General features: G+C 39.4%; 1 protein-coding gene across 3 annotated transcripts in view; it reads left to right on the plus strand.

The window, feature by feature from the left end:
- Positions 1–18195, plus strand: part of WARS2 (tryptophanyl tRNA synthetase 2, mitochondrial) — a 97792-nt gene that overhangs the window by 32085 nt on the left and 47512 nt on the right. The window contains exon 2 of one of the 3 annotated variants that reach the window (XM_040230930.1): positions 11626–11712. The exons of 1 other annotated variant lie outside the window; for it this stretch is intronic. In XM_040230930.1, the coding sequence (XP_040086864.1) occupies positions 11626–11712 (87 nt within the window). Of the gene's footprint in view, positions 1–11625; positions 11884–18195 lie in introns of all 3 variants that reach the window. One more of the 3 variants, XM_040230928.1, reaches the window with a different exon arrangement.

Raw genomic sequence — 18195 nt, forward strand, 5'->3', positions numbered from 1 at the left:
CTGGAGTGGGTTGCCATGCCCTCCTCCAGGGGACCTTCCCGACACAGGGATCAAACCCGTCTCTCTTGTGTCTCCCGCATTAGCAGGTATGTTCTTTACCAATGGCGCCACCTAGGAAGCCCTGTTGTTGGATGGTTGGGTGAAAATATTTAAACACTTAAAAATTTGACCTCCATCAATGATCAGATGACTTCTGGAGAACTTACTCCATGCCAGGCACTAAGCACTTTACACTAATAAACTCATCACAATCCTGTCATCTACCCTGTGAGTCTGGTATATTATTATCCCATTTTGTAGATGTTTAAGACCATATAAGTAATAAAGCCAGGACTCAGCCCAGGCAATGTGGTGCTAAAGCCTACTGCTTTAAAGCAGTAAAGCCTACCACGATAAATAACCAGACAAGTTATCACAGTCATCATATTTTACTGCTTGACTTTGTCATTTTTCTAACTTATTCTAAGGTTGACTTAACAGAATGAGCTAACAGAAGGGTCTGAACTGAAACAAATACTGTTCAAATAACCCTAGGAATTGTGTCAGTCTACAGGTTGGATGATGAGAAAGGGGGCCATGGGTCCTGCAAAATGAGACTTCTTTCACCTAGTAGTATTTAGGATAGTCAGAGTTTTTTTGGTGAAATATTTTTATACCAAGAAAATAGCTTTAGAATTTTTTTTTCTGTCTGTAGTATTGTGTGTATGTGTGTGCTCAGCTGCTCAGTCGTGTCCACCTCTTTGTGATCCCATGGACTGAAGTCTGCCAGGCTCCTCTGTCCATGGAATTTGCCAGGCAAAAATACTGGAGAAGCCATTTCCTTCTCCAGGGGATCTTCCAGACCCTGGGATCAAACTTGGGTCTCCTGCATTGCAGACAGATTCTTTATGAGTCACTAGGGAACCCTGCAAGATATTCATGCTGTCTCTCAAAGTTTCAGAACACCGAGGTCATGGAGTTCCTTCATTTGTTGGATGTAAGAATTTCTGGCATCTTGGTTTCACTTATCCAAGGCCACCAGTGCTTAGTTCAGGTTTTCCTCAACTGACTGAGCTGACCATGAAACCCAGCTACAACTGCCTGAGTGCTGAATTCAGACTCTGTAGGGGTTAGAGGAAGTTAGAGAATTTTTTACACAGGGACATAGGTAGAAAAGCGCATTCTATACAGTGATAATTTTGTATTCTATCCAGTACAATTCTGATATCAAAATCTTAGTGGGATTATTTTCTTGTCAATGTCTAGGCTATATGTGCTTCTTGAATCCCTGCTTGCATGCTAAGTCACTTTAGTCGTGTCTGACTCTTTATGACCCTATGGACTATAGCCCGCCAGGCTCCTCTGTCCATGGGATTCTCCAGAGAAGAATACTGGAATGGGTTGTCGTGCCTTCCTCCAGGGGATCCAACCCAGGGATTGAACCCGCATCTCATGTCTCCTGCATTGGCAGGTGGGTTCTTTACCACAAGTGCCACCTGGGAAGCTTCTTGAATCCCTGAGCCATAAGGATTTATGAGACTGGGCATTATCAAGTAAGTTTACCTAATGGTGGAAGGTGGTGTGCTTACTTGGTCTTTTCTCAGCAACGTAGGGCCTCTAGCCACGCCTTCATAATCTGTTGACCATAATTTGCTGAATTTCTGCCTGAAGCCAAAGGGATCCTTGACTGTGGATTAATGCCTAAATGTTCAGGGATTTTATTACCTTGAAATGTAAACTATAAGCAAGAAGACTTCTCACATTTTTGAGGTCCATTTGTATGTTCGTGTGTGTGTATGTGTTTGTTTACGTGTGTGTTTCTATGTTTCCAATCAGGTTGGCAGTTTTGGAGAGAAATTATGTAGTAGTTGGCCAGGAATAGTGGTTTTTCAATCTTAGACACACATTAGAATCACACAGGGAACTTTTAAAAATTCCCTATTCTCATGCCAGATCTCAAACTGATTAAATAAAAATCTCTGAGGATGGGACCCAGGCACTGATATTTTTTGAAGCTCCCAGGTGATCACTGTGTAGACAAGATTGAGAACTGGTAGCTTAAAAAGGTATCTTCTGTCTTTTATTCAAATGTTTTCATGTGTACCTCATTTTATGTAGTTGAAGTGAATTTTAAGACTACATATGAGTGCCCCCCAAGCCCCTCTCAAATGACCAGGCCTCAGAGTCACCTGGAAGGCTTGTCAAAGCACAGCTTGCATAACTCTTTAAGTTTTCTCCTGGAATAAGCCCACCTTTGGTAGGTCTGGATTGGAGCCCAGGTATCTGCATTCCTAAAAGGTCCCTATTCAGGTGATATTGCAGGTACAGAGACATAGGGTGGGAACCTCTGCTCCAGCGTCTGCCTTCAACCTTCTGAACTTTCTTCTCAACAATGGCAGCCAGGGCAGCCACCTCCAGGACAGACGATATACACACAATATCAGTGTTAGGTATGCTGATAATGCTGAAGGCAGCTCCCACATGTTGCTCCACCTCCAGTTCAGTTCAGTTCAGTCGCTCAGTTGTGTCCGAGACTGCAGCATGCCGGGCCTCCCTGTCCATTGCCAACTCCCGGAGTTTACACAAATTCATGTCCCTTGAGTCAGTGATGCCATCCAACCATTTCATCCTCTGTCGTCCCCTCCACCTCCAAATAATCGTAAACTAGTCTCAAAAGTCTGTATGCAAATACAGCCTGCTCTTCCTACCAGATTGCTCCTCTTAAGTGTTTTCTGCTCTGAAGTCAGAGCCACCACTGGGTAGGTAGTTCTTGTGTGTCCCAAAATAGAACTTGGATTTCACTTTCCCACAGAAACAATTTTATGAATGGTGTTTAGGTGCAGCTGAAATACTCTTGTCAAAACCATCCTTCAGGAGTACTGTGGGTTCAATGAGGCTTCCATAGGCTGCCTTCCAGGAGTTTAATTGCCTTTTAAAGAATTGAATTTCTGAGTTTCAGAAAACCAGTTTTCAAGCATGAACATAACTTGTTTAGGAACTGGAACATTCGGTTCATTTTGTGTCTAGTTATTTTGCCCTTTACATGGAGCCAAAGTCAGGGGTAAGAGTGGGAGATTTGTCATTTATTCCACTAACACTTATTAGATGCTCACAATGTGCCTGGCACTGCTGTGTACTAGGGATATAAAGGTGAAAAAGACAGCCCCAGCCCTGGAGAGCTCGTATTCTAGGTGGGAAAATATTTACTAAGCAAATAAGAAAATATTTACCAAGTTACCAGGTTGATATGTGCAATAATGAAGAAGTGATGAAAGAGGGATCTGTTCTGCTTGGAGAGAGTGACTGTGCGCGCGCGTGTGTTTGGTAGGGAGAAGGGATATTTAGCAAGTTTAAAATCAGGGAAAGATTGTTCGGCCTTGAAGACTATGGGGGCGTTCTCCAGGCAGAGACGAGGATGAAGGATGTCCAGGCTGAGGGCAGAGTCTGAGGGCAGAGGGGAACGAGCAATGCAAGAAGGGCAAGTAACTAGGTCAGCTCCTCATGGAAGATAATGGGGGGCAGCTGGGAAAGGGATTAAGGGTCGCATAATGTCCGAGCCTTACCCCAGAGAAGGAAAGGAGAAGGTGTATACGTATGGCTGAGTCTGTGTATGTGGTATTTACGTTTTTGTCCCAGCCTTTTTTGTGTGAAAACTCTCTTTTCTGTATATTTCCTGTTACGCTGAGGAGGAATATTTTTTTCAACAACGTATTAATATTTTGAAAATATACTGAATCAAGTTGTTTCCAAACCTGTGCTCTAGGAAGCTCCTCAAGAGGCTGGCTGGAGTGCAGGCAGAAGAGCCCACGGGGTGCTGACTACTGGGGTTCCTTCACTGCCTCTACTGTTGTCTGTACACCAAGCTTTTCTCTGGACTTTTCTACATGTTGGACATATCTAGTAAGAATATTCCATTTGAAAATGAGACTCGGGTTCTATCCCTGGGTCAGGAAGATCCCCTGAAGGAGGAAATGGCAACCCACTTCAGTATTCTTGCCTGGAAAATCCCATGGATGGAAGAGCCTGGTGGGCTACAGTCCACAGAGTCGCAAAGAATTGAACATGACCAGGCATGCATGCATAAGCCTATATTTTACCAAAAAAGGCAATGATTAAAAAAAAAAAAGTATCTTTCTAGGCAATGATTTCTCTAACACTTTAAGATCAATGTTCAAATTATCTTATGGGGAAAAACTAATATTTTCTTAAGCATTTCAGATCATTCTTTATACTTAAAAAATTTTAGTATTCTTGATCTCTTGCCTGTATTTACTGTTCCATTCAATGTAAAAATAAATTATGTAGTGGTGGTTAAGATGTTTATGTCAAGAATTTGACCCTGGCTCATTTGGTTTAGGAAGCAGTATTATTGTTAGAAATTAAAAGTGTTTCTCACTACATATCATGTTATAATTATTTATGTTTTGTTTAGATAATATATTTGAGTCACTCTTCCAATAAAAACTAGAAGGACTTGCCAGATTATTCCATACCTACATATAAGCTTTGCATTTCAACATAACTTAGCTTCCCTTGGGTGACAACGCATTCTCTCCTAGGAGCCAGAGTCCCTAGATTTTATATTTCATCATCTGATGGGGAGACATTGACTGAGGTGCTATTCACTGATGTGTGAGAAAGAAAACAGAAAAGAAAGGCGTGAAGAAAATAAGCCCAAAGATATGCTGAGGTACAAAAGAAATAGCTGCAGGAGAAAAAAATGTGATAAATATAAATACAAAAGCATCATGTGGTCTGGTGAGTCTAGCTCTGGAGGTCTGGATTCTCGTCCCAGCTATGCCACCAGCTGTTACCTGGGCCTCTCAGGAAACATCTCCTTCCCTTTCTGAGAAGCACACCTTCCCTTTTTTTGAGAAGCATGTGTGTGGAGAGGGGAACTGTGGGTGGGAGTGAAGGTAGTTAAAGTTCAAGCCAACCTTGAAGCCAAGAAGTTCTAACCTGGACGCAGACCAATGAGAAGGTGGGCGAGTCCAGTTCTGAGAGCTGAGATTCAGATCTGACCACCTGCCTGTGATCTTGCGCAGGTTACTTAACCTTCCAGTGTCCTTCCTGGAAAGTAAGGCCGGTAATTCCTGCTTCCGTCACACGCAGTGAAGACCATGCAAGTGCCAGGGAATCTTTCTGATTGCATGAGTTCAGCACAAGAATGAAGAATACATCTGTGAAAGCATTCTGCTGTGTGATGCAAGGACAGCACAGTGCGTGGGGTGGGAGACAGGTGCACAGCTCTTAAAATTTGGAGGTGGCTTAAAAGTTTATAGAAAACTGTGAAAACTCAAGTTTATTCCTTTCAAACTACTTCCCTGGCCTAACAATATGTGGTAAGTGCTTCTCCACTCTGCCCTTATGGAACTCGCAGTCTAATGGATAAGTCACTCCTCTTTTTTTCTTTTTGATAATGATTTTTTCCTACAGTTTTAATTGCTGGCCTACATATTGCTTCTGGTTTGAGGGTGACATAAGACCTGCTTTCTCTTATATTGAATTAATATTTACTATATTGATTCTCAGGTCTGAGCATCTGGTTTCATTTCTAAGCAGAAATGAACCCAGTTTTTTTTTTTTTTTTCTTCTCTCCCTTGGTGCTGAGTCAGCATTTTCTCACCAGACTCCTGGCTCTCTGTGCTCTCTGAAAGAAAGCGCTGACTGTGGCAGAACAATGCTGAGCCGTGGCCAAAGAAAGCTTCAGAGAAGCACCTGGATCCTCCCAGCCAGGATGGAAGTGCTATTTTTCTATGCTGGGTCTCCTGTGTTTCAGCTCTTAAATCACTAGTTGGTGGTAGAGACATTTTCAAGAAAGTGTTGAAAATTATATGCAAGGGGCCTAGGTATACCTGATAGGGTGATATACATGATAGAATTGAGAAGCCCTAACAGAGAGCTCCTTAAGCTGTATTTTTTATTTAGCAGAATAAACGGACTTACAAAAAGAGATTTTCAGCCTAATTAGTTGATAATGCTGATTCCTTTCTAATCACAGTCTGTGATAACATGCTTTTCATGGAACCAGGCAGATATGATGGTTGTTCAGCCAAGTTTTTGGTCTACCATCGACTATAATTAAAACAGGTATGATGAATACACAATTGATACTCCAGCTGGACACAAGCAGGACTTTGTAATAAGAATCTTGAAATCTTTAGTTAAAGTCTTTGGTTGCCACCTCCATACAAAAGTTGCAAGTGTTTCTAAGCTTGTAGGCAGGCTTTTTTGGATGTATATTATGCACTGGGGAATAAAATCAGAAGCTCTCTTTAGTTGATTAGAAAAATTATCTTTTGCCATAATTAGCAGCTTAGGGTTTTTCAACTGCTTTTGGATGCAATCATTGAAGTTATGATAATTACGAATTTGGAATGTGCTCGGTCCCTTATAACAGTAATGATTTGAGCTACGTCTGTCAGATTGATAAATTTGTTCTCCCTCTGATTCAAATTCAAACTCCCGTCCTCTCTTCTGGAATATATCAAATCTCAGCGCTGAAGCTACCCATTGGTGATACTAATTCTGTTACAAAATGAGCCAAGGCCTGCATTGCTGGAAGTGGCCTTTGTGAAAGAAATACATCTGAAATAAAAATGAAGACCTGTTTTGTAAAACGGACCTTCCTTTTAGTCTCTGTGCCCTGCAAAGGGAGTGAAGGTTGATGCTCCAGCCTGCCTGAGGAGTGAACGCCTGTGGGCTGGTCTTGAAGCTGTTTTCTTTGTGGTTTGCCTCCCATCCACTGGGAAGCCCATGCTCCTTTCATTTTCATTCTTTTCCAGCTCTCCTGCTTTTGAACACAGAACCCCCATCCTCCCACCACCCAAACGCCACATTCCAGCCCCATGATTTCATGGTACCAGGCGTATCTCCCCTGCCATGCCGTCAGGCTGCCTGCTGACTCTTGCAGGGGGAACAGACGGGAACATAAACTCACCACAGAAGAGCAAGACACTCTCTGTATATTTTTAAGGCCAGGAATCCAGTTCTCATTTAGAGCCTGTATTTTCTTAATAGCTCCTGGAAAATTGAACAAACCATTTCTTGTTGCTCTTACTTCTTGATAACATCGTTCCCTCTGCCTGGATGTATAGAATCACAGAAACTAGAGAATGAAAAAGATGTATTAGGTCATGTCTAGTTCATTCCTACTGGTCACAATTCTTTTTTTCCCACAGTCTGTCCTCTAGTGCTTTTCTCTTCTAGTTTTCTCAGGAATTAGTGTCTCCATTTGTCCTGGGGGATAATTCCTAAACATGGAGGAATTTGTGTGGAAATATTCTTTCTTTTTTTTCCCCCAGCTTGGTAGTCCTGGTCCTTATAATCTTTTACATGACCATAAACAGTTCCCTTTCATCCTAGGTCAAGCGTTTCTGGATGGTATTTTTTCTTTCCTTTCCATTTATTAAGTTCAGAGCTTGTTTTTCTGCTTTGCTTTGTCTCTTCATCAATCAGTCCCTAAAGCCCATTAATCATTTTTAACCTCACTGAAAGCTCCTTTACTTACTCCCATATCAGGAACCCAGGGCTTACTATGGGCCTAAGGTACTAGAGAAAGCCTCACTGATAGGTACTTATTCTATGCTAACTCTTCTCTCTCCCTTTCTTTTCTTTCTCCCCTTCTCCCTCTCCAGCCCCCACCTCTGTCCCTCAGCCTCAGTTCTCATCTACCAACTATTTTTAAAACAATGTCTCTAAATTATGATTTCAGGAGTTAGTCATTGAGGGCCTCATGTGTGTGTGTGTGTGTGTGTGTGTGTGTGTGTATGATTCTAAGTGCAAATCATATTTGGTACTTAAAAGGTATTTTTCATATCCTCAGAGCCACAAATCTTTTAGGTCTCCTGAGTGCTTGGATCAAGCACAATTCTGGATCATGGAACTATGATGTAGCATTCTATTTTATAGCTGTCGTTTGAAGAATAAAGAGGAAAATAAGCAGATATGGGGAAAATAGACTGTATTTATAGGATTTGAAATTCTAGGGAATAGGAAAGGGAAAATGTAAGTAGTCTTAGCACTCACATATCTGAAGTAGATTAGCTCTTAGGAGCTAATATTATATATAAAGTCTGTGGTAAATGTTACATTCTTTCTTTAAAAATTTCAACTTTGTTGATATATATCAACAAATAAATTGTAAGATATTTAAAGTGCACATATACCATGGTAATCTGATATATATTGTGCAAAGGTCCCCCTTTCTGGCTTTGTGATAATCTAGAGGAGTGGGATGGCGTGGGAAGGAGATGGGAAGGAGGCTCCTGAGGGAGGGGACATATATATAGCTATGGCTGATCCACGTTGATATATGGCAGAAACCAACACAATATTATAATTATTCTTCAAGTAAAAGTAAATAAATTAAGGAAAAAAGATCCCCCATCAAGCTCATTATTACCACAACCAACACCTTACATATTTGTGTGTGTGAGAGGGAGAACATTTAAGTTCTGCTTGCTTAGAAAATTTCAACTATACAACACAGTGTTATCAACTATAGTCATCATGTTTTGCATTAATTCTCTTTTGCTGTATGGTTTTCAAGATTGGAGGGCCCAATATTATAAAGATGTTGGTTCTCCCCAAAGCAATCTACGGACTCAATGTAATCCCAATCAAAAATGCCAACAGGTTTTTTTTCTCTTAGAACTTGATAAGATGACTCTAAAATGCATTGAGAAATGTAAAAGACCAAGGGTGGTTTAGATACTATTGAAGAATAAGGAAGAAAGATGTGTTCCACCCGGTCCCAAGACTTACTAAAAAGACAACTGTAATACTGGTACAGAAATAGATAAAGAGACCAATGAACCAATGAGACAGAATAGAAAGACCAGATACAGACTCAGACATATAGAGATATTTGATTTATGCTGAAGTGGAATTCTAGAGCAGTGGAAAAAGACAATCTTTTCAATAAATGGTGCTAGAATACTTAGGTATCACATAGGGAAAAATTAAAAGGAGAGAAAGCAGATGCTTGCCTCACTCCATATGTAGAAATCTCCAAATTGATACAGACTTAAATGTGAAAGATAAAACTTTAAAGCATGCACATACATATATGTTTTATATATGTATACATATATCTTCATAAACTTGGAGTTTTGGAAGATTTGTTCTATGACATAAAAATCTATAATCAGGATTACATATTTGGTAAAATTAGGAACATCTCTTTATCAAAAGATAACAAAAAAGCAAATAGCCACACAAGGAGAGACTATATTGGCCACACATGTAACTAACAAAATAGTAGGATCCAGAATATACAAAAATTCTTTAATCAATAAAAACATTTTCCAACTTCAGAAAAGTAGACAAAATAACCTGAATAGGCTCTCCACAGGGGAGAGCAATATGGTTATTAAAATAGCAATAACCATAAGCGTTCTCAGCTTCTCTAATAAATAATCAAAGAAATGCAATTAAACTGCAATGAGATTTTACCTTATATCACCAGTTAGCTAAAATTAAAACTACTGGCAAAGTGTCGGTGAGGATGTGGACCAACAGGAATTGGTGGTAGAAGCTGCATACTTAGGAGCAGTTCAGCACACTATAGTACGATTGAAAATACATATGCATACCTTGAAGAACTGACTCACTAGAAAAGACCCTGATGCTGGGAAAGATTGAAGGCGGGAGGAGAAGGGGATGACGGAGAATGAGATGGTTGGATGGCATCACTGACTCGATGGACATGAGTTTGAGTAAGCTCCAGGAGCTGGTAATGGACAGGGAAGCCTGGCGTGCTGCAGGCCATGGGGTCACAGAGTCTGACACAACTGAGCGACTGAACTGAACTGAATGCATACCTTGAAATGAAGTGAAAATCGCTTAGTCGTGTCCAACTCTTTGCGACACCATGGACTATAGATTCCATGGAATTCTCCAGGCCAGAATACTGGAGTGGGTAGCCTTTCCCTTCTCCAGGGGATCTTGCAATCCAGGGGTCGAACCCTGGTCTCCTGCACTGCAGACAGATTCTTTACTGGCTGAGTCGTATGACCCAGTCGTATGACCCAGCAATTCACCTCCTAACTATGTTCACTAGAGAAACTTGTACACTAGTAAACATAAGAATATTCTTTTTCACCCATAACTTTTTTTTTTTGGCAACAGAGAAGTTGCAAAATAATGCAATGAATGTAAAAAGTTTGAGTAGTTGGTGGCTAAGCAAAACATGATAGCCAGTGGAAGGAGCAAACATGAGCTCTGCAGTCACTGATACTTGGCTTGAAATTGCAGTCTCATGTATGAGTCGTGTGACTATGGCCGATATCTTAATACCTCTGAACCTCAGTTTTCTCGTCTGCAAATTGGAGGTAATCATATGCCTACCATATTGTATATTATAAGGGATAAATACATTAATGCATATAAAGCATTGAGCATAAATACCAGCAACATAGTAGTTTTCTAGTAAATTGCGGCTATTATTAGTAATAGTTTTACTATTGTTAAAAATGATAAGGATGCATTTTATTTTTTCAGAGCCTTTTAATTATAACACATTTATTGATATACATTCATTTTTGGTTTTTCACTATAGAATGCAAAATGATTAAAAGGAAACATGATATTTTTTCACTCTGTATTAGGGACAGAAAATATATTTTGAAAAAAATTTGCAGGGGAATTCCCTGGCAGTCCAAAGATTAGGACTCCATGCTTCCACCATAGGGGGCACAGGTTTAATCCCTGGTTGGGGAACTAAGATCCCACAAGCCATGTTGTATGGCAAACAAAATTTTTTTTTTTTGCATGCAAAATCTTACAAATACAGAGGCACATTTTTTTTTCTCACTTCCTATTATGACTTCAATAACAGCAAATTAGGTCAGTGGGAAAGCATGTCAAAAATGATTTTATAATTTAAAAATTATGCAAAATTAAAAACTTATTTTGAAGAAATAAAAAAAAAACCAAGTATGATTTTATCAAAAGTCAAAGGAAACCAAAACATGAAAATGTTAAATAACTTTATCAAGAAGTAATATCAGAAATGAAGTATAGATTTCCTAAATTTTAGCCCAAGATTCTGCACATTGAATTATATCAGCAATTATTTTTAAAGAAAACTGAATTAAGTAGTAGTAACCTTTAGCCCTAATGCTATGGCCTTCATTGCCTTACCTTCACGAGTGAATCATGTCATAACAAACCCTTGGAGCCTCTTTAACCTCCAGTGAAATTACACTTCTATGTCTGAAGTCTTTGTAATGACCACCAGAACCACAGTCACTTTTGCTCTTGGGAATTCCTGCCTGTACCCCACTATTTATCTTTCCAAACTGGTCATGACTGTGTTGTCATGTTGTATTGTTCCTTTTATTTTCATAAGCATATCTTCTATCTCCAGTTAGATTGGAGATACAGACCTTTCCTTATATGCCTTTGCATTTGTAAGGTTTTGAGTGCAAAAAGAAAAATATATATATTATCATCTTCTGTCCCCTAATAGCACCTAACATAGTGTTTACACCAAGTAGGAACAAAATAAATGCATAAGGATGATGACTATCAGATTTCATTAAAAAAAAAAAATAGGGATAGCCATCATAGCTGTGGTAACATGGGCATCAGATTCATGGATTCTGCTTCAAAAGCAATTTTGTCTGTTCTCCTTTGTTCCAGAAAGATGCCGTGAAGCGAATATTCTCGGGCATTCAGCCTACTGGAATCCCCCACCTCGGCAACTATCTGGGAGCCATTGAGAGCTGGGTGAGGTTACAGGATGAGCATGACTCTGTGCTGTACAGTATTGTTGACCTACATTCCATCACTGTCCCCCAAGACCCAACCATCCTCCGGCAGAGCATCTTGGACATGACTGCTGCTCTTCTCGCTTGTGGCATAAACCCAGAGAAGAGCATCCTTTTCCAGCAATCTCAGGTCAGCTTCTCAGATTAGAACTGAAAAAACTTTTATTTTCAGATTATTTGAGGAATAATTTCAGTGTTTTATATAGCTCCTGTTTGTGATTTTTTTTTTGACCGTTTAAAGGTGACTTCATCAAATGTAACTGTTTCTTTTTCATTTTTCCCTGTATTCATATCCTTGAGTATTATTGTAATGCAATAATATTTTCAGCTTTTTCCTGAACTGTACTTGGTAAGTTTATAATGCTTCATATACCAAAAAATTGTATCCTATTATTACTTCTAACTCAAGAATTGTTTTTCTATATTGGGTTGCATTCAAACTGATGAATTCATGCTGTTGACTAGTTTCCTGGTGATGAGGGATAGAATTTAGCAACTGATGGTTTTACATAACTCCAATGTTGCTTTGCTGGGTATTGCATTTGGAAAGTCTATTGTATAATTCCTATTGTTCATTCTTTGTATAATAACTTTTGAGAAGATTTGAAAGAGCTAGCTGGGAAATTGGAAGATGATATCCAGTATATTGAGTCCAAGCCAAGAAAGGCCTCAGAACAAAGCCAGAATATTTGACTCATATCTTTACTATGGATGAATCAGTTTGCTCTTGGACAGGCAGATAATCTGGCCTAGAGACAGAGCACTTAAGAGACTCCCTAGCAAAGAAGATGAGAGTTTTAACTAAATCATGCTTTACATTACATGTTTTCTTTAACCTGATGACAAGCCCCAGCCAAGGAATAGTATGTTATACATGTTTTGGCATAATTTAACATGTATGCAAGTGTGGTATGTGTTATACATGTGTACAACTCCTTTCTTGATCATAAACTTCTGACACTCATTATTTTTATGCATATTTAATCACCCACAGAACTTAATGTAATGATTCACACACAGCAACCATTTAAAAATATGTAATGAATGAGAAGAATATCTTCAAAAAAATAAATGCAGTTATCAACTTAAACTTGTTGCCAGCTTAGAGATAATCTGAAAGAATAATAGAATCTAATCATTAACATGACTTTTAAAGGCAGTTTACCTCAGTTTCCTTTTTCATTAAGGAAAGTCAGGAAGGCTTTCTTTACATATGACTTTACAGATTGAATCTTGGACAGATCTAATTGTTATCAAGAACTTGCTTATGTTGAACAAACATCTGCCTTCCTATAATGTTCAGCCACTCACTTAACTTCTCTCTAAAAACACATAATAAATAAACTCTGTCTTCCACATGACTGCTATTCCAATACTTGGAGGTATTGCTTGTGCATCATCCATACCCTCCAGGTCCTTAATCCATAGGACTTACCTTCTTCATACTAGCTGTCCTTAGATGTCTCACCCTCCTGGTTGTCCTACCTTGGAAGCATTCCTACCTTTTCTCTGAAAAGATGGTGCCTCTCATATTTCATGAAACAATGTCTATCGAAACTCTTCACACCCCTCTCTCACATTATAATTATCAGAGCCAGTCTAGTAATTATCAGAGCCAGTTTTTGAGTCACCTAATGCATTTTCCAGGGCATACCATCTTCACTCCATCTTAGCTGTGTTTGATATAAGCTCTCTTTTGATCCTTATGTGATACTCTTTTGTTAAGGAATTTATTTTTAATTAGAAGATAATTGCTTTATAACACTGTGATGGTTTCTGCCGTGAACCAATGTGAATGGGCCATAGGTAGCCATATGCCCCTTCCTCTTGAACCTCCCTCTTACCTCTGTCCCCATTCCACCCCTCTAGGTTGTCACAAAGCACTGGCTTTGGATTCCCTGTGTCATACAGCAAACTCCCACTGGCTATTTATTTTGCATATGGTATTGCATATGTTTCAATGCTACTCCTTCAAATCATCCCACCCTGTCCTTCCCCACTGTGTCCAAAAGTCTGTTCTTTAAGTCTGAGTCTCCTTTGCTGCCCTGCAAGCAGGATCATCAGTACGGTCTTTCTGGATTCCATCAGTTCAGTTCAGTCGCTCAGTCATGTCTGACTTTTTGTGACCCTAGGGACTGCCGCACACCAGGCCTCCCTTTCCATCACCAACTCCTGGAGTTTACTCAAACTTATGTCCATTGAGTTGGTGATGCCATCCAACCATCTCATCCTCTGTCATCCCCTTCTCCTGCCCTCAATCTTTCCCAGCATCAGGGTCTTTTCAAATGAGTCAGCTCTTCGCATCAGGTGGCCAAAGTATTGGAGTTTCAGCTTCAACATCAGTCCTTCCAATTAGGGTGGACTGGGTTGATCTCCTTGCAGTCCAAGGGACTCTCAAGAGTCTTCTCCAGCACCATAGTTGAAAAGCATCAATTCTTTGGCTCTCAGGTTTCTTTATAGTCCAACTCTAACATCCATACCTGACTACTGGAAAAACCATAGCCTTGACTAGATGGACCTTTGTTGGCAAAGTAATGTCTCTGCTTTTGAATATGCTATCTAGGTTAGTCATAACTTTTCTCCCAAGGAGTAAATGTCTTTTAATTTCATGGCTGCAGTCACCATCTGCAGTGATTTTGGAGCCCCAAAAAGTAAAGTCTGCCACTGTTTCCACTATTTCCCCATCTATTTCCCATGAAATGATAGGACCAGATGCCATGATCTTTCTTTTCTGAATGCTGAGCTTTAAGCCAACTTTTTCACTCTCCTCTTTCACTTTCATCAAGAGGCTCTCTAGTTCTTCGCTTTCTGCCATAAGGGTGGTGTCATCTGCATATCTGAGGTTATGATATTTCTCCCAGCAATCTTGATTCTAGCTTGTGCTTCCTCCAGCCCAGCGTTTCTCATGGTGTACTCTGCATAGAAGTTAAATAAGCAGGGTGGCAATATACAGCCTTGATGTACTCTTTTTTCTATTTGGAACGAGTCTGTTGTTCCATGTCCAGTTCTAACTGTTGCTTCCTGACCTGCATACAGATTTCTCAAGAGGCAGGTCAGGTGGTCTGGTATTCCTGTATCTTTCAGAATTTTCCACAGTTTGTTGTGATCCACACAGTCAAAGGTTTTGGCATAGTCAATAAAGCAGAAATAGATGTTTTTTTGGAACTCTCTTGCTTTTTTAATGATCCAGCAGATGTTGGCAAGTTAATCTATGGTTCCTCTGCCTTTTCTAAAACCAGCTTGAACATCTGGAAGTTCACAGTTCACATATTGTTGAAGCCTGGCTTGGGGAATTTTGAGCATGACTTTACTAGCGTGTGAGATGAGTGCAATTGTGCAGTAGTTTGAGCATTCTTTGGCATTGCCTTTCTTTGGGATTGGAATGAAAATTGACCTTTCCAGACCTGTGGCCACTGCTGAGTTTTCCAAATTTGTTGGCATATTGAGTGCAGCACTTTCACAGCATCATCTTTCAGGATTTGAAATAGCTCAACTGGAATTCCATCACCTCCACTAGCTCTGTTCTTAGTGAGTCTCCCTAAGGCCCACTTGACTTCACATTCCTGGATGTCTGGCTGTAGGTGAGTGATCACACCATCGTGATTATCTGGGTCATGAAGATCTTTTTTGTACAGTTCTTCTATGTATTCTTGCCACCTCTTCTTAATATCTTCTGCTTCTGTTAGGTCCTTATCATTTCTGTCCTTTATTGTGCCCATCTTTACATGACATGTTCCCTTGGTATCTTTAATTTTCTTGAAGAGATCTCTAGTCTTTCCCATTCTATTCTTTTCCTCTATTTCTTTGCATTGATCACTGAGAAAGGCTTTCTTATTTCTCCTTGCTGTTCTTTGGAACTCTGCATTCAGATGCTTATATCTTTCCTTTTCTCCTTTGCTTTTTGCTTCTCTTCTTTTCTCAGCTATTTGTAAGGCCTCCTCAGACAGCCATTTTGCTTTTTTGCATTTCTTTTCCTTGGGGCTGGTCTTGCTCCCTGTCTCCTGTACAGTGTCACAAATCTTCATCCATAGTTCATCAGGAATTCTATCAGATCTAGTCCCTTAAATCTAAATTTCACTTCCACTGTATAATCATTAGGGATTTGATTTAGGTGATATCTGAATGGTCTAGTGGTTTTCCCTACTTTCTTCAATTTAAGGCTGAATTTGGCCATAAGGAATTCATGATCTGAGCCACAGTCTCCCAGTCTTCTTTTTGCTGACTGTATAGAGCTTCTCCATTTTTCGATGCAAAGAATATAATCAATCTGATTTTGGTGTTAACTATCTGGTGATATCCATGTGTAGAGTCTTCTCTTGTGTTGTTGGAAGAGGGTGTTTGCTATGACCAGTGCATTCTCTTTTTGAAACTCTATTAGCCTTTGCCCTGCTTCATTCTGTACTCCAAGGCCAAATTTTCCTGTTACTCCAGGTGTTTCTTGACTTCCTACTTTTGCATTCCAGTCCCCTGTAATGAAAAGGACACCTTTTTGGGGTGTTAGTTCTAGAAGGTCTTGTAGGTCTTCATAGAACTGTTCAACTTCAGCTTCTTCAGCGTTACTGGTCAGGGCATAGACTTGGATCACCGTGATACTGAATGGTTTGCCTTGGAAATGAACAGAGATCATATATACATGTTAATATATGTATATATAGATTCCATATATACATGTTAATATATGACATTCATTTCTTTTCTTTCTTATTTACTTCATTCTATATAATGACTCTAGATTAATCCACCTTATTAGAACTGATTTAAATATGTTCTTTTTTATAGCTGAGTAATATTCCATTGTGTATATGTACCACAACTTCTTCATCCATTCATCTGTCAGTGGACATCGAGGTTGCTTCTATGTCCTAGCTATTGTAGACAGTGCTGTAGTGAGCATGTGGGTACATATGTCCTTTTCAATTATGGTTTCCTCAGGGTATATGCCCAGTAGTAAGATTGTTGAATCATATGGTAGTCTTATTCCTAGTTTTTTGAAAGAAATCTCCACACTGGTCTCCACAGTGGTTGTATCAATTTTAAAAATTATATTCTATTTCCATAATTATTCTAGGTAAAAATGTCCAGTCTCCCCAAAGTAGCCACTTGTCAGGCTGTTTTTTAAAGCAACTTTTAAAATTAAAGGCTTAGGTACAACTGCATCCAGTACTTGCACTTTGAGCTCATGGCCCCAGAAGGAACTACTCTATTTTAAATACATTCTCTGTCGTAAAGGGTTTTTGGCAGTGACCTCCATAAATATATAAAAATTTGCAATTATTGACATATCTTCTTCCACATGGTATATTGTTGTTCAAAATAGCAATTGAAAGAGTAATTCACAATATGGGGAGCTTTTTAAGAACTCAAAGTGAGGGATAATAAAATTCACCTTCCCTTTGGTTTTTTATGTTACACAGTGAGCTCTCTGGTTCCCCAACTGATTGTAGGTCTAGGTCAGAGAGTAGAGGCAACTGGGGCTGCCTGTTTCCTCTCTGGCCTCTAAACTGTCTCACAGGTCCCCTCTTACCATCTCTGACTTCAGCTCCCTTGGGGGAATTTCGATAGTTTGCCAGGTAAAATTTGAGAAGAGTACTCATCAGCCCATATTCCACAACTTATCACACAAAGACAGTATGAAAGACTTCCTCAGATATCTTTCTGTCCTCAAGACATGTTTGGTCTGGGCCATTTCCTTCTTTAACTCAGGCAACCAACATTATTACAGCTCAATGGGTAGACTGGTTATTGTATCAGATTTTCTTTCCTGTTTAAAATATTTAATGAAGAAAACTTGAAATATATGTAGAAGAGTAGGAGAATAGTATACTTTTCCCGCATCATTTATTAACATTTTGTAATTTGTCTCTCCAATTTTTTTTTAATATACTTCTTCGTGGTTATCTTTGCCAATTTTATTTATTTGTTTATTTGGCTATGCTGGATCTTCATTGTGGCCTACAGCAGCTTCTAGTTGCTGCATGTAGGCTTAGTTGCCCTGAGGCATGTGAGATCTTAATTCCTGGACCAGGGATTGAACCCACATCCACTGTATTGGAAGGCAGATTCCTAATCAGTGGACTACCATGAAAGGTCCCATGTTGTTTTCTTTGTTGAAGTATTTTATAGCAGATATCACACATCATGGCATTTCTTGCCCTAAATATTTCAGCATGCCTTTCTAAAAATTCAGGAAGTTTTCTAACATAACCACAATAGTGTCATCAGACTTAACAAAGTTAATGATAATCCCATATTATCATCTAATACCCAGTCCATGTTCAAACTATGCTGGTTCTCCCAAAATGTGTTTTATAGTTGGCTTATTTAAATGATGATCCAAGTAAGGTCTACAAATAACATTTGATTATGGATCTTAAGTCTCTTGTTTTTCCTGCCTTTTGATTTGTTGATCGTTTTATTTCTGTAAAGTTAATCTTTCCTTATT

The sequence above is a fragment of the Oryx dammah genome, unplaced genomic scaffold, assembly GCF_014754425.2.
Source record: "Oryx dammah isolate SB20612 unplaced genomic scaffold, SCBI_Odam_1.1 HiC_scaffold_28, whole genome shotgun sequence".
Lineage (NCBI taxonomy): Eukaryota > Metazoa > Chordata > Mammalia > Artiodactyla > Bovidae > Oryx > Oryx dammah.